Raw genomic sequence first — 17,176 nt, 5'->3', positions numbered from 1 at the left:
AACGTTGCTACCCGGGACTGCAACCCATCACCAACTTTGCTACTTTGATTTGGTAAAATGGAACTATTGATTCTCCTTTACTTTATTAGATTTATATCTTCAATTTTAAGATATTTAGTTTTATTCTATTTTCATTTAATTTTTAATATTTTTATAGATCAAAATAAATTAAAAAATAAAAAAGAAATTTTGAAGGGAATTCTAAGAAATTTTAGAAAATTTTGGAAGAAATAAATAAAAATATAGGGTATCTTATGTTTTTACTTTGTTTTATCTCTGTCCGTGTTTTAGCCTCTTGCTCATATTTTTCTTTAAATGAATTTTTGAAACTCAAATTATACTATAGAAAATACGAGATAATCTATTCTGTACTTTGCTCTATTTTATGCGTAACGCTTTATATTTTTATCTTTTAATTATATAGAGATATCTTTTTAGTTTCACAAATTAAAAATTTTAAGAGGATAAAAATATATGAATTTAAAAAGAAGAATCGAAAGATTTAAAAGGTAAAATTTATAAGTATTTCTTTTTTCTCTTATTATTTTAATTTATTATTTATAATTATTTTATAATAATTTTAAATAATTTCTTAATTGAGATAATTATGATGTTAAAAGATTTGATATAATTTAGATTATTGATTTTTCTGTTATACTTTTTATCTATTTATTATTTAGTTTGTGAGATTAATATTTTTAAATACTTATCCTGATATTAATATTCGGAGAGAATATTTTAAAATTGAATTGAAAATTAAATATCACGAAAATATTAATGAATTGATAATGAATATTCAATTTAAAACTTTAAATAAAATAATCACATTATTTAAAAAATTAATTAAAATATTATCAGATTAGTGGAGAATAAGTGTAATTTTTAATTAATTAATTTAATTTTATTTGAAAGAGAAAATTAATTATGAATTATTTGTTCTAATTAAAATTAAATTATTAACTAAATAAATTAATTAAATTAAATTCAAGTGAAATTAAAATACTCTACTACTTGATATTAATTATTTCACGAATTAAATTATTTATTTTATTATTTTATTTTATTTTAAAATTTACAATAAATATTATTAATAATCTAAATAATAATTAAATTTATATAAATTTAAATATTTAATTTTTAATCTCTATATATACAATACTCTATTATCACTTTATTTCTTGGCACGACTTTATAATATTGCACCTGTCATACTGCATTATGTGCTGAAAAAAAGAAGCAAAATAAGCAACAACATGTCCGGAAAACCGGCAAGCCATCACAAGAAATTGGAGAAACCCCCAGAAAAATAGTCATGCAGAAAAGAAAACCTAGAGAAAGCAGGGGAAGACCAAAAGACAACCAAAACATCAAACCACCATCTCCAACCACAGATTCTTCCGACAACCATAACAAGCTAATTATCAACACTGAAAGTTGAGACCACAAGCACTGCACAACAGAAATAAAATCCTAATCCAACTCCACACAAAACACACTAGAAACCGAGCACAGAAACACTAAGTCATAACAACTACAACATAAACCATAAAAAAAAAAAAAAAAGCAGCACCAGACAGAGAGGGAAGGCCAAAGCCATCTTAATAAATTCTATTTTTTAATTACATATCGATATATCACTAAATTAATAAATAAATTATATATACAAAAAATAATTTAGATATATGAAAAAGAAAATTAAATTAACTCGAGAGATTATTTATATTGAAAAAGAAAAAACAGACCTTTCTGGAAAGTGACTTTTATCCAGAGCCACAGCGTCAACTTTTAAGGAATCTTGTATATTTATTTATAATTTTCTTACTTCAACCCCAACCACCACAACCGCTCTTAAATTGACGGGGCTGATGCATTTATTGACCGCCGGATGGATCCCGCTTCCAACCCAGCATGTCCCACGCTGGACCCCACCTCCCTCCACAATGACATTTCTCTGAAATCTTTATTTTTTAATTTTTCCAAATAAAGTGAAAAGGCGAAGAAAAAAGGAACTGAGCCTGAAGAAGGAAAAGAAAGAAGGAAATTGGAAATATTAAAAAAAAAAAAAAAAAAAAAGAAGAAAGAAGAGAGAAAGGAAAGAAAAAGAGAAGAGAGGAAAAACGCGTTTCTCTCAAAAGAGCACATTGCTGAATCCTTTCTGTTAACAGACACAAAATTAGGGTTCGGGTTTTTCCCCAAAAACACTCCCTCTCTTTACTCTGCGACTAGTGAAATAGAAGGGTTTAGGGTTTTGGAGACCCTTGTGAGGGGGTTATAAAATGGGTTCCATTTGTTTTTCTTCTTCAGTTATCAAATGGTACTCTTTTCACAATTTGAAGCTGTTATTTGTCTTTTGGATCCTCACTTCTTCACTGAATGGAGTAGTTTTGGGTGATTCCGACAAATCGGTGCTGTTGGAGTTCAAGAACTCGGTGTCTGATCCCTCAGGACTGCTCTCTCGCTGGAATCTCATCAACCCCAACCACTGCTCCTGGCCTGGTGTGTCCTGTGACAAGGACTCGCGTGTCGTGTCCCTCAACATCACGGGTCACTGCAACAACAGAGGTAAGAACAGTGAAAATAGAAGATGTTTCTTTTGCTCTGGTTCTGTTCACTATCCATTGTATGGGTTTGGAATTAGGCGAGACTGTCAGGGTGGTAATGGTATTTTGGTGGGCAAATTGATACCTGCGATTGCCATGTTAACTGAACTTAGGGTTTTATCGTTGCCCTTTAATGGTTTTAGCGGGGAGATACCTGGTGAAATATGGGGCATGCAGAAGTTAGAGGTTCTTGATCTGGAGGGCAACACAGTAACTGGTTCATTGCCATTTTCCTTTACTGGATTACGAAACTTGCGAGTTTTAAATTTAGGATTTAACGACATAGTAGGAGAAATACCGAGCTCACTTTCTTATTGTACAAATTTGGAGATCCTAAATTTAGCTGGTAATAGCATTAATGGTACAATCCCTGCGTTTGTTGGTGGTTTTAGGGGCGTGTATTTGTCCTTAAACAAACTTGGTGGGGCGGTTCCTAGAGAAATTGGAGACAATTGTGAGACACTTGAACACTTGGATTTATCAGGAAATTTCTTTGTTGGAGGGATTCCTGGTAGTCTAGGGAATTGCGGTAACATGAGGACATTGCTTCTGTACTCAAATTTGTTCGAAGAAGTGATTCCATCTGAACTTGGCATGCTCAGAAAGCTTGAAGTGTTGGATGTGTCAAGAAATAGTCTTAGTGGGTCAATACCTCATGAGCTTGGGAATTGCTCTGGATTGTCTGTGCTTGTGCTTTCAAATGTTTTTGATCCATATCAGGATGTTAACAGTTATAGAAGGGACCATTTGTCAGATCAGTTGAGTTCTGCAAATGAAGATTTTAATTTTTTTCATGGGGAAATACCTGTGGAAATTGCGACTCTTCCAAATCTGAGGATGTTGTGGGCGCCAAGTGCAACTCTAGAGGGCAGCTTGCCAAGTAACTGGGGTGCTTGTGAGAAATTGGAGATGATCAATTTGGCCTCTAACTTTTTCAGCGGAGAAATTCCCCATGAGTTCATTCGCTGCAATAAGTTGTGGCATCTGGAATTGAGTTACAATAAGCTCAATGGGCAGCTTGTTGAGGAGCTTCCAGTTCCTTGCATGACTGTGTTTGATGTTAGTGGAAATTCCCTGTCTGGTTCAATCCCTAGTTTCTACAATGGAAGTTGCCAGTCAGTTCCTTCCATTTATGGATATCCCTCTGGCATCTATGATCCATCATCTGCTTATCTATCTTTTTTTGCAAATAAAGCCAAGTCTGGAAGACCTGTACTGTCAGTAGAGAGAGATGGGGAAATTGCAATCCTTCATAACTTTGGGGGCAACAACTTTTCTGGTAGTCTTCACTCTATGCCAATTGCACCTGTAAGATTAGGGAAGCAAACTACTTATGCATTTTTAGCCGGAGGAAACAAGCTGACTGGGCCATTCCCAGGGATTTTGTTTGATAAGTGCAGTGAATTGGACAAATTTATTCTTAATGTTAGCAACAATATAATGGCTGGTCAGATTCCAGCTGATATCAGTGCGAAATGCAGATCTCTCAAACTTCTGGATGTGTCTAATAATCATATTGTTGATTTCATTCCCCCAAGTGTTGGTGAAATGGTGTCCCTTGTTTCTCTTAACTTGAGTTGGAATTTTTTGCAAGGTCAGATTCCCACCAGTATCAGCCAAATAAAGGGCCTGAAGTATCTTTCCTTGGCCGGTAATAAAATGAATGGTTCTATCCCCTATAGCTTGGGTGAGTCATGGTCTTTAGAGGTACTGGATCTTTCTTCAAACATGCTCTCTGGAGAGATTCCAAAGAGTCTTGTGAACTTGAAAAACCTTACTGCTCTTCTGCTCAATGACAATAAACTTTCTGGGCAGATTCCATCTGGTTTGGCAAATGTGACTATGCTCTCAGCATTCAATGTGTCCTTCAACAACTTATCTGGGCCCCTTCCATTTGGTAACAATTTGATGAAATGTAGTAGTGTTCTTGGAAACCCTTATCTACGCCCTTGTCATGTTTTTTCCCTAACGGCACCAACTCCAGATCCAGGAAGTGCTACTGTAGCCCAAGGCAACGCCCTTTCACCACCAAGTCAGAGCCGAAAGAGTGGGAACAATGGTTTCAATTCAATTGAGATAGCATCTATAGCATCTGCATCAGCCATTGTTTCAGTTCTCTTAGCTTTGATTGTCCTATTCATCTATACCAGAAAGTGGAGCCCAAAGTCTAAGATTATGGCATCGACCAGAAAGGAAGTAACAATCTTTACAGACATTGGGGTCCCCTTGACATTTGAGAATGTTGTGCGCATCACTGGGAGCTTCAATGCAAGCAACTGCATTGGCAATGGTGGATTTGGGGCTACTTACAAGGCAGAGATATCTCCTGGAGTTCTAGTGGCAATCAAACGGCTTGCTGTTGGACGATTCCAGGGTGTTCAGCAGTTCCATGCTGAAATTAAAACCCTGGGGAGGCTTCGCCATCCAAATCTTGTTACATTGATTGGTTATCATGCCAGTGAAACAGAAATGTTCCTCATATATAATTATTTACCTGGCGGTAATTTGGAAAAGTTTATCCAGGAAAGGTCCACCAGGGCTGTGGATTGGAGGATACTTCACAAGATTGCTTTGGACATAGCTCGAGCGCTTGCATACCTGCATGATCAGTGTGTGCCTCGTGTACTTCATCGGGATGTCAAGCCAAGCAATATCCTTCTAGACGATGATTTTAATGCCTATTTATCTGACTTCGGTTTGGCTAGGCTTTTGGGAACTTCTGAAACCCATGCTACTACAGGTGTGGCTGGAACATTCGGTTATGTAGCCCCAGAATATGCAATGACTTGCCGTGTTTCAGACAAGGCTGATGTTTACAGTTACGGGGTTGTGCTTCTAGAGTTATTATCTGATAAGAAAGCTTTGGATCCATCATTTTCATCATATGGAAATGGTTTCAACATTGTTGCATGGGCGTGCATGCTCCTAAAGCAGGGCCGGGCAAAGGAGTTCTTTACTGCTGGCCTGTGGGATGCAGGTCCCCATGACGATCTGGTTGAAGTCTTACACCTAGCAGTTGTGTGTACAGTCGACTCTCTCTCTACCAGACCCACAATGAAGCAAGTTGTGAGGCGGTTGAAGCAACTTCAACCGCCCTCATGCTAGTTGCCTGAGAAGGTTTGTATTTGATTAACATGTTAATTTCTTAGAAGGTAAAAAACCCATTGTAATTTATGCTCTCTCAGTCCTTATTGAGGCTGCCCTTAGGTAGAGTCCAACTGTACTTATTCCTGCTTGTAAATCATAATATAGTTTGGCCCCCAATTTTCTATGCAGTTTCCTGAATAGGGGGCTCAGTGATGAATCTGCAGAAGAATGCAGAATTTAATTATCCATGCTGTATACTGTTCATCTCAGTTCCATTTGTTTAATAAAGCCATAGAATAGAGAGATTTTCTGGGAGACTTGTTTGATAGCATATCTGAACTTTAAAAATTGCTGTAGTAATTGATCAGATGTTAAGTTCAATATGAAAGAGCCTGTTGGCCCTAAAATTCATACTCGTATGTTACTGAGATTGTCTGGATATCCTGTGTCATGTTGCATGATTTGTTTGAAAATTTTATAGAGCTTAAAACACTTATCGATGCACATGAGAGCCTTAATTCCGGAGTTTCTCCTTTCTTTTCACTTGTATTCAGCTTGTGAGGATGGCTATGTTCTGCTCACAGAGGTTCGTGTCTCTCCGCATTTGTTTGATCCTGCATTGCAACAAATGAATAAAGAAACAAGAGCTCAGCAAAACTGTCCTGTGAATTGCGTGCTAGCATTTATTGTGGGAAGCCAGTGCAATCTGTCAAGACAAAATAATTGTTCTTTGCATTGACAAAGAATGAGAATACTGGATCATAATTCTTACTGAGCTGTCAGACACTATCATCAGGATGATTCGCTGCATAATACCTTCAGCTGCTCCATTGAAGGTCAGCACCAAATAGCTTAACTACAAGCATATTTTCTGCTTTCAGCTTGATAGCTTATTGATGCTGTAAGTATACTCTTCATGCACGGAACATGCTAGCAATTCATCTTCCTACTTGCAGATCAAGATCCCTTGCTGCCAAGCAGTCTCCTACTTCAATACCCATGCAAAGGAATTAGGTGGACAATGTGAGTCTAAATGTTGGTGTTAACATTTTGCCTCCCATGAGATTGAGAGAAAACCATTCAAGTTGAGATTGAGATTGAGAAATTGAAAACTAATTGAGAACACTCGGGTTTTCTATGCCAAACGGAAGAATGATAGCTTTCTTTCAAGTATAGTCTACAAGAATTATCCAACAGCAAAGCATTCACAGGATGCTAAAAGCTACTCACAGACCGCAGAACTTACTGGTCAGCTGAATGATATTAATAAGCAGAACCCCTGAAAGACGCAGCTCATTCAAGAAAAACGACAACCACAAATCAACATATGTGTTACCTTGAACTGGCTGGCTCTCGGATTCCGACCCAGATGACCATAAAACCACTGCCATAATCTCTTGGTGGGCAAATGAAATCTGTAACTGAAGCTGATCTAGTGAGCTTCTCAGCTCTTGGGTGTACACCAAATTTGCCCTTCAACAATAGTCCAAAACCGTAGTTCAACATCTTCCCCTGTTTCTTCACAAACCTTGTGGTTGAAATGATTCCCAGGCATGAATCTTTGCAATAAAATCTTTAGGGAAATTACTGCTCATAGACGTGCTGATGGGGATATTGTGAGGTTTCTGTGGCTGCGCCATTCTTTTCATTTTATATAAATTGTTAATAGTAAATAGTAATATGAAATTAGCATGTTGTGTTCCCACCAACTGCTGCTACTAAAAATCTCTCCCCATTTCTCATGTTCTTTGCTCTGCCTCACGCTTGTCACAGTATACACTTTTTCGTTTACCCGGAAACTTTTGAGAGCTCGTTTCACGGAAAAATATGTAATCATGTAAATTGACTTGTTTAATAAGTAAATCTATTTATAAATTATAACAAATTATAATGCGTATATTATAATTTAAAATATAATAAATTACCAGGTAAAATAAAAAATTGTATTGCATAAATTAGTAGATGGAATTTAAATTAAGTTATTAGACGTATAGGGAAGGTAACTGACCAAGTGGAGACAGGGATCGCTCTCTTTACCTGTGCGCTATTGAGACCGTGTTGCGTTGAAACTAAGGATTCTCCGCGAGATGAGTTTTTCGTGGAAACTTTTATTTTTGTCATTTCTCAATATAGAATATAAATTTACTTAAATAAATTATATGGTAAAATATAAATTTCAGCTATAATCTTAATAATACACATCAGACTTTGTATTAAAAATTACAATACCTTTTTTTGAAATAGCAAAAAATAATTACAATACTTATATATTTAAAAATATAATATAAATCAAATTTTAAGTGAAAATAATAATAACTTATTAGTGGCTGAGTTACAAAGACTTGAGAAGGGAAGTATTCTTTTTCATAAGAAATTTCAAGTTTTCAACATTTACCTTGTTTGATTAGTATTTTTTTTAATTTTTTAAAAATTTAAGAATGCTATTCTAACTATCCTTGAAATGAAGGATAAATTACTCAAAGATATAACTTTCCAAAAAATAAAAGATTTAAACCAAATAAAGCCCAAATCTGGATGAAGTTTTTATGTCCGTGGGTTTTGATTTGATCAGTAGTTGAGTCATGGGTCCCATTCTGTTCTTGATATGGAAAAGATTTTATTATGGAAAATGCTTACATATTAAATTTTGAATATTGACTAAAACTAATTTATTTAATTTTTGACGAACAAAAATTATTTAATACTTTTCACATTCCATATTATTTAAACGATCTTAAACTTCCCATTTCCACTATTTAACAAATAATTCAAAGCCTACTACAATGGCGAGTAACCTTCAAAAAATTCATTAATTCATGGATCGAGTCATAAGACATTCTTGCAAATTGATTAATTTCTGAATCATTACAGCTACCTAAGATTAAAACTATGCTACTTCACCATTAAAGTAATGACAGAAGTTTCTAACAAATCTGAAAGATGATTTTTAAATCATCTAGGGAAAATTCTGGGCCTACCCTAATTGTATAAACGAGATTCTAAAACTGTGCCATCTCAACATTACTCCAATTCAGCATCCACAAGTTATTTCTCAAATGAATATGCCTAAAACAAAAACAGACTTTTAATCTTTCCCAGTGTTAAGCACTGCTGATATCAAAAGTACGTTACCCAAAAAATCAAGTTGTTAGATCTCATGCAGAATTTGGGTTCTGCTTCGCCCCGCTTGAACGGCCACCTCTCCCTCTCCATTGCTGGTAACCTTCACCTCTCCCAGTTGAACTCCTGCCTCTACCAGAAAATTCACCCCGGTTTCCATACTCGTTCCTGCCAAAACTCCGGCTACCCCCAAAATTCCCACGGCCCCTGAAGCTGTCACTTCGAAATCCTGCCCTTCCAGAAGGAAACCTACCTCTTCCACTACCAACTGCAAAATGGTGTCCACAGCTTTATAAGATAAGGTTTGACATTTTGGCCAGAACCATTAATCAATACAGTTTTAACTACTTATCTGATCATTGTATTTCTATGTGAAATATTTGATATTCGGTTAAATGAAGAATCTGTTCCAAATAATGAAAACCATTCTCACTTACCTCGAGTGGAGGTTCTCTTTATCTCGATAACTGCTTGACGCCCTCCAATAGTCATGGGTGATGCCTGAAATAGGGAGTACACATTATGCATAACTTTCTATATGAGCCATAGGGAAATATGTCAAGCATGAGTCCCTAAAATAAAACATGATTGAATATTTTCAACAGTTATAGCAATTGTAGTCCATTGACAAGCACAGAACAGCTAACAAACTTAATGAACCATATCAATCTAAATAATAATATTGAAAATTTGACATTGAAGAACAAATATAAACCCATATTGTATACATTTAAGTGTTGCAATGGAAATTTTGAACAATTGATCAAGGAACTCCTCAAGAAAATGTGGTTCCAGAGCCAAATACGGTATATCACAATATCTGACTAAATAAAGCATAAAACTTCTTGTGGTTAATAATTGTAATTATTTGTAATGCATTAGATTGTTGAATCCGTTGTTGCTTTAAAAGCAGAACTATGCAGCTTCAACTAATCCTAATTTCTGTAACTACAAGCACTTCAATTCCACCAATTAATTCTAATTACTGCAACTACAAGTACTTTAACATGCACAATATTTCAAGGAGGAAAAAGAAGAGGAACTAATCCTACCTTACAAGTACTCTAGTTCCTTTTCTTATCCCTCCTTAGATATTATGCATTTTATAGCCTCATTACACTCAAGCAGGGCTGGCAACCTCATTTCTTCCACTAATATCTTCAAATAAATACTCAAACCTCACACCTGAACACTTTGCACTTACTTCACAATAGCATTCAAGCATTTTCCACCATTTAGGCGTGGGGGGGGGGGGGGGGGGATTTCCATGTCAATATCACTTCAAAGTCTAAACAAGTTGAAATTATCCTTGATGCACAAGACCAAAATATTTTTCTAGACAATTATAAAATAGATTTTTGAACTTCACAAGCTTTAGCTCACGGCATGATACCAAAATGCTGATTCTCCTAAGTTTCTTAGCATTACATAAAAAATATGAAGTACCATCAATCCTAGAAGATGTTATTTTGCCTTTTGACTACTGATTTAAGTTTAGATCAGTACAACAATTCATCAAAATAAAATAAATAAAATAAAAACCTGGACAGGACAACAAACTTTCCTGCACTGATGTATTGACTAGGTAAACATTGATTCAAGATGGTCAGTTTCCATCTCATATCGCACTAAATACCTTGTCTAATCAGTTCCACAACATTGCATTAGTACCAGAGAGGATTTATTGCAGTCAAAGAAACCAACATATATACATGGTTACTCAAATTTTCCATTCCAAGTTCCTAACCCCAATGAAGGTAATCTTTTAATGCAAAAGATCATACAGATCCCAACATTTCAACCATATGCCTCAGTAATAAGTATACAATCAGATGAGAGGTACTTCTATGTCCCTTCAGTTTTATTTATGCCAAACTATCTAGAAAGCATTTCTTGCTTACACCAACACCTGAAATATGATATAGTATCTTGCCAACTATAAGCAAAGCTAAAGCAGCCTCAAATTGCTTCTATGTTTGCATGTTTAATACTAGATTCAATAGAGGAAGCTGGAAGCCAAGAGGGGTAGATAGGGGTAAGTGATTGGTTAACTGAACCGAATTCTTGGCTGACCATCATTTTAACTGACTTGAAAATAACTAACCATGGTAGCATAGCAGAACAATAATAAACAACAAGGTTAAAAGGAACTCAAACATGTCCTGGAGATTAAAATGAAGAAGTTATGCAACTTAGCACACGGTTGAACAATCTCTCTTCAGTTTGGGGGATATACATTTAGAAGTAGACAGAAAATCACACTTTGGTAAACAGTAGACAAACCTGAATAGCGTTGTTCATGGAGCTCAATGAATGAAATTCAACAAAACCAAAACAGTATCCTTGTTGCTGTACAGACAAAGCATATATTAAAAAAAAGACCTCATAAATCCTTATCTGGTAAAACAAAATAACAAAAAGAGTGGATACAAGTCAATATGCCATGCAATGGATTTGAGACCAACCTTATTATATCTGACTTGGATACCACCTTGCTTGATCGGTCCAAATTTCTTAAATTCCACCTCGAGCTGAGCAGGCGTCATGTTGTACGGCAAATTACGGATGTAAATGGAGTGGCCTTCAGCTGTGAATGTAAAGAAGTCACTAGATGCAATCATGTACATGAATCAAGAAACTTGTGTACATGAAACAAGAGCCCATAAATGAGAATCCCATAGACATGCACAAAAACCTATCCTTCCCATTACAGACCCTTCATGTGCATTATTTTCAAGTTCGCATAATACTTTGGAGAAGCAAATTTTGCACAGTTGAAGGCACTTTCAAAAAGGACATGGTGAAAGGGTTGTTTCAAAAAAAAAATGTGTAAAAAGTAGGAACACATATATGAGTTTTCATGTGCATGCACAAGCAAAGTTTACTTACTCTCCTCTTGAGCATTGCTACTGTCAGGGGTTCCAGTGCTACTTGGTACTGATGCTTCAGGCTCTGTGGCAGGTGGTACTGACACAGACTGATCCTCAGGTTTCTTAGAAGTCACTTTTCGAGCAAAAGTAGGTACATAAACTTTTGTTGGACCTGAACTCCCTCGTGGCACTTTAACCTATAAGAATGATTGCACATTAAGATGCCATGCATGAAAATCCTTGACTGAAAAATCTTCAGATACAAACTCACAATTGATGCATAAGATTTTTTTGGAGTGTCCTCTTGAGTGGCAGAAGAAGTCGATTCAACAACTACAGAAACATCATTCCCATTAGAATGAGATTCCGATTCCACGACCACCTCTTTTTCATAAATTAACTGTTTCTCAGAGTCCACAGGATCATTAACTTCCTCAGCAACATTTTTATCTTGTTCCACAATTGATATTGCTGGGTCTGGTGCGGGAGGATCAGGAACATGAGAAGGCTCTGAAAATGGAAATCAGATGATTTTATGTACTTGTGAAAGCAAAGGCAAGAAGGACAGGAAAGAGACTCCACAGGGATACATAACCTCAGAACAAACAACAGAAGCTGTTAACAAAATCTTACCTGAATCTGGGATGGAGGGGACAGTTGAGGTGTTATCAATACCATTAACTGGGTGATTCTCCAATGGTTCATTGTCCTCCACATACCTGAAAACATCATTCAAAACAAAGTACCCATTGTCTTGTGGTGCAAGAAAAAATGACTGAGCAAATTTCCTTTTCAAGTTGTCCTTGCCCATCAAGCATCCAGTTACTAACACAGTAACCCCTTCTTTATAAGATTTTTGAGCATCTGCTGTTTTTATTTCTGCCTTATAGTCCTTGAAATTCAGAGAAAGTATCTTCTCATTGATACCCTGTCCCATGAAGAAATATCTCTGTTAATTCTTTGCACTAGGCAGCCACTGCAGTCATTAATTAGGAACATTATTTTGATAAAAAATCCTTAGGAAGAAGACAATCTATCAGCTTCAAATTTTTCTAAAAGAAAGAAAGATTTTAGCCAGGAGAGAAAACGATCAACCAAATTAAAAAGGGATAGTTAAGGGGCAGAATGTACTTCTCATTATTTACTTCTTTCTTTATTGATGGGGTGGAGGAGAGCTTGAAAAAGAGTAAAACTGCAATTTTGTTCATATGCAGAAGCCAAAGTAAAAGGGTTTCATTAAATTCTGGACAGCTGCAAAACTTGGCATTGTAGGTAAAACACAAACATAACAATCCCAAAAAACACGAAAATGTGACTGCAGCTTAGATGCATATCAAGAGAACACTGACATAAAGCCAGTACTTATAAGGACGACATTTTTTGTAAAAACTAACACCAAATAGCCATTGTGGTAGAGATCCGGCTATTAAAATTGGATATAACAACTGAGAAACCACTTGACTTTATTGAGTTTAGCCAAATCACATGATAGACTATTGCTGCCTATTAATTATTTCTGGCCCCTAAACAGCCACCGAATAACATGAGAAATAGGCTACATATATTGAATACATGAGAAGTAGGGCATCTATAATGATGAACTAACCAAATGATTGAGCACACAAGACAATTTGTTGGAAACAGAAGAGGTTTTCAGTTTTTCCCCATCCAATATGGTTTTCTGTTCAATTGATACTCATAGGGTGCTTCACCTAAATTATTTGGTGGGATCCAACCAAACAAATAGGATCAATAGCTTAACATGAAAAGCCCTCCACCAAAGACTCATGTTATATAGGAAGAATTATAGGAATAAAGATAATAACGAGAAGTGCAGGAATAGATGCGAAAGCTAGGTGTGAAAGCAAGAAAAGTCAACAGAAGTCAGTTATCATTTGGAGGGAAAATTAGTTAGAGGCAGTTACTAGATCACAGCTAGTAATTGGCAGGAATTAGGATATAAAAAGACATGGAATAGCTCCGAAATGGTAACTCCAGTATATTATTAATGGAATTCTCATTCTTCTCTATCTAAACTCTATCATTTCACTTCTCTCTCTGTCTTTTCTTTGCTTCTTTCTCTTCTGTTTTTATTCTTTCCTTCATATTCTCACTTCTCAGCTATACTGAACAATAGGGATCTGCTACTTAACAACTTACTTGCATGGTTGCCACTGATGTCATCATACCATTGGCATCTGGCCGGCTGAGCACACTTGAATCCTGATAAAATCTATAAACTAATTCTGGTGAGGTGTGAAGAATATGGTAATACTGCTCAACAAAAGCATTTCCAACCACTTGGGCACTAGGGGTAGTTGGGTTGCTTGCTGATTGTAAGGCCATTCTGAAAAAAAAAAAAAAAGGATGCCAAAGAAAAGGAAAATAATAAGAATAAAACAGCAATACCAATCTTAGAAAAAACTAGAAAACATAAGAAAAGTAAGGATTGGAATAACTGCATTTTCTGTTAATGAGCAAAAGGAAACCTGCATGAATTGCAAATTTGCATCAATAACTATAGGGAAAACATAAACATGCGTCTCTACATGAGATACCAACAAAGGCCATTGGTGCCTTTCAGCTTCTTGCATTGTATATAAAAGCGAAAACATACCAACAAATGCAATAACCTATATGGTGATCCAATTACCAAAACAAATACCAGCTCTTGAATTAAAATGAGGATGATTGTTAATCGTTTCTGATTCTTTTTCTTCCCTCTTCCCTTTCTCGACCTAGAGGGAAGTGCAAAAGGCAGTTTCGATAAGGACTTTAAAATCTGGAAACTCAAAGACAAAAGCATACCTCAGCTAATTTTAGCACCAAATCTAAACTTCAAGATGCTTAACAAGGTGAAAAACTACAAACTAATAGTCTAACACCTTCACACAAGAAATGCACACAAGTATACACAACTTAATGTGTGTAGAAATCCATAAGAATGGAAATCACATCAGGTTTAGAGTGAAAAAAGGGAAGTTGCTAAACATTGGTATCATAACCCAATGTTACAAGAACATTCTACAACTAGGTGGAGGAACATAAATTAAATGCCAATGGAAACAACTTATCACTGCCAACAAACCGGCATTATCAAAATCGATATACTCACATTTAAAGTAATAACTATATTGGCATCCTCAGAGAAACCCTAAATTTACAGATGATTCAGAGACCTAGCAGAAGCCCACAGCTTCTGATTTCATGGGCTATCAGGACTCAAAAAATTCCAAAACTTGCCAAATAAACAAAAAGAATGAGTTGAAGGAAGCAACTGCTCTACATTGCTCGGATCCAAACTCCACCAAACCTCAAAAACTTAAACATAAAATCCCTTCAAGAACAAAGTTACCCATAAGTGAAAATAACCAAAAAAATATACATATAAAATCCAATCAAAACCTTGGCCAACATTGACTCTAATGACCAAAACCCCATTAGAATAGAAAATGCAATAAATCAACTCTTATTATTAACGAGTAGCAACTACCCATTACAATGTCTGATCAACAGAAGAACAATAGAATAAACCCACCAAAATTTAATAGTAAAAAAGAAAAAAAACGAAACCCACAAAGGAAACATGAAACAGAAGATGAACAAGTGTGGTATGCAAACAAAAAATTTAAAAATGGGTGTGATCTGCCGTGAAGAAGGAGCTAAAAAGTACCTGATGTGAACAGTAATTTAATAGTAAATAAAGAAAAGAACGAAACCCACAAAGGAAACATGAAACAGAAGATGAACAAGTGTGGTATGTGGTATGCAAACGAAAATTTTAAAAATGGGTGTGATCTGCCGTGAAGAAGGAGCTAAAAAGTACCTGATGTGAACAGTTAAAAGCTTGGAAGAAGGAGATTAGCAAGGAAGGGATAGTACAGTGCCTTGAATAGTAGCGAGAGGAGCGAGGAAAGAGAAGAGAAGAACAGTCAGCGCACGAAAAAAAGGAAGAAACCGAAAGCTACCTGCGAAGTATCAAGGTTTTTTTTTCCTGTGTTGGAGGGGGCGCAGCAAGCATTTTGGGTCCGTCCGGTTCCTTTTCTGAAGTTTGCGTACCTGGGGGATTATTCTCATCTCGTAATAAGGTTGTCCTGTTCTCGGATAGTCCCAAACCATTCTCGTTCTACCTATACCTCCCGCTTATTCGAGGCCAGGCCGACCCACGGGCCTGAATTTCTTGTCCAAACTATAAAGTTATAGATTAAATTTCTTTTTCTTTCTTTAAATTTTCGACTACTTTCAATTTTATTAAAAAATAAATTTTTAGTTTAATTTATTTAAATTTTTAAAATTTATAATCAATTTGGCCCTTTTTTTAAAAATATATATATAATTATAATTTCATGAATATTATGATAATGATAAATTTGCTAAAAATATCTAAAAGTTTTATCATTATTACAATTATAATAATCATATATTTTTTTGCCAAAAATATAATATTATTTTTTTTAAATAAAAATTAAAAAAATTAAAATATGAGATCTTTCATACACTTACCATACATTTTACCACTAATTTAAATTTATAAATGCAATATATAAAACTAAAATATAAAATAAATGTTGTTATTAAAGATAAAAATTATTATTGTAATATTTTTGTCAAAAATAGACTAATTTGATTTTAAATTAAAAATCTGAATTAATTGAAAAAAAAAAAAAGAAAACTTAAGTTTTGAAGAACTAAATACTGCCGGCCAGACGTTCAAGTACAAGAAATAAACTTTCTTCCATATGTTTTTGGTAAAATTTATTTCTCTCATGGATTTTTGGTGCAAATAGCCATTTTAAAACCAAAAGAAAATCAATCACAAACTCATTACCATGAACACCAAAGTAGTCCCAACCTTGAAGACAACTCTAAACCATTAATCACCTTTTAGATAAAAGGGTTATTTATATGAAAAAAAAATTAGGAGATTAAATATTGATATTATTAATAAATTAGAGAATTTTTAGTAATATATAAAATTATTTTATTTTTCATCAACGAAATAGTCATTCCGTCCATTTTTCGTTAAAAATAGATAAAAGATGAAAGAGAAAATTTTTAAAACTCAATTTTTTTCCTCAAATAAAATATCTTATTTAGTCTCTAAGTATTGTCATTATTAACAAATCAGTCTCTACATTTTCAGAAATCTATTAAAACGTCCTTATCTTTTTTCAGATCTATTAAAATATTTTTATTTTTTTTAGATCTATTAAAACATATTTATTATTTCTTTCGAAATAGTCTCTCTTCCTTCTCAAAAAAAAAAGAAAAAGAAAAATAAGAAAAATAAGAAAAAGGAGAAGAAGATGTTGATAATGAAGAAAAAGCATCACCTCTTTCTCTTTTTCCTTAAAATAGAAAAAGAAAAAAAGAAAACCATAGATGGAAGAAAAAAAAAATGAAGAATCAAAAGAGAATGAGAAGATAGAGGGTAATTTGGTTTTTTGTTATATTTTTAACGGTATAAATAGAATATTTTAATTGATTTCTAACTATGCA

At 34.8% G+C, this 17,176-nt stretch overlaps 2 protein-coding genes across 3 annotated transcripts; one reads left to right on the top strand and one right to left on the bottom strand.

Annotated features, from left to right (window-relative positions):
* Positions 1-1,999: 1,999 nt before the first annotated feature.
* LOC110630248 (LRR receptor-like serine/threonine-protein kinase RPK2) lies at positions 2,000-7,426 on the top strand. 2 transcript variants are annotated; one of them, XR_002490364.2, is made up of 3 exons: positions 2,000-5,717; positions 6,242-6,523; positions 6,644-7,426. XR_002490364.2 is itself a non-coding variant. In XM_021777652.2 (2 exons), the coding sequence occupies exon 1, from the start codon at positions 2,277-2,279 to the stop codon at positions 5,703-5,705; it is 3,429 nt and encodes a 1,142-aa protein (XP_021633344.1). In that variant the 5' UTR covers positions 2,000-2,276; the 3' UTR covers positions 5,706-5,717; positions 6,242-7,426. The 2 variants fall into 2 exon arrangements, 1 of the variants encoding a protein (XP_021633344.1); XM_021777652.2 differs by having other exon boundaries at positions 6,242-7,426.
* A 1,084-nt stretch (positions 7,427-8,510) lies between these two features.
* Positions 8,511-15,711, bottom strand: LOC110630257 (nuclear transport factor 2). The gene is made up of 9 exons (XM_043956840.1): positions 15,504-15,711; positions 13,838-14,024; positions 12,311-12,605; positions 11,949-12,187; positions 11,697-11,874; positions 11,273-11,394; positions 11,091-11,156; positions 9,245-9,308; positions 8,511-9,075 (listed from the first exon to the last, which is right to left on the bottom strand). Exons 2-9 carry the CDS (start codon positions 14,021-14,023, stop codon positions 8,843-8,845), a joined length of 1,383 nt encoding a protein of 460 aa, XP_043812775.1. The 5' UTR covers position 14,024; positions 15,504-15,711; the 3' UTR covers positions 8,511-8,842.
* Positions 15,712-17,176: the final 1,465 nt, after the last annotated feature.

This window comes from Manihot esculenta, chromosome 1, assembly GCF_001659605.2.
Source record: "Manihot esculenta cultivar AM560-2 chromosome 1, M.esculenta_v8, whole genome shotgun sequence".
In the NCBI taxonomy this organism is placed as follows: Eukaryota; Viridiplantae; Streptophyta; class Magnoliopsida; order Malpighiales; family Euphorbiaceae; genus Manihot; species Manihot esculenta.
This window is presented reverse-complemented; position numbering and strand designations above follow the sequence as displayed.

What these genes read in the sequence shown, in the direction of transcription:
- LOC110630257 (XM_043956840.1), bottom strand. Translation starts at nt 14,023, where the DNA reads ATGGCCTTACAATCAGCAAGCAACCCAACTACCCCTAGTGCCCAAGTG. An exon ending in TCCAAGTCAGATATAATAAG is followed by an intron (nt 11,157 to 11,272) that starts GTTGGTCTCAAA and finishes TTGTCTGTACAG; the next exon opens with CAACAAGGATACTGTTTTGG. An exon ending in CCATGAACAACGCTATTCAG is followed by an intron (nt 9,309 to 11,090) that starts GTTTGTCTACTG and finishes TCCCTATTTCAG; the next exon opens with GCATCACCCATGACTATTGG.
- LOC110630248 (XM_021777652.2), top strand. Translation starts at nt 2,277, where the DNA reads ATGGGTTCCATTTGTTTTTCTTCTTCAGTTATCAAATGGTACTCTTTT.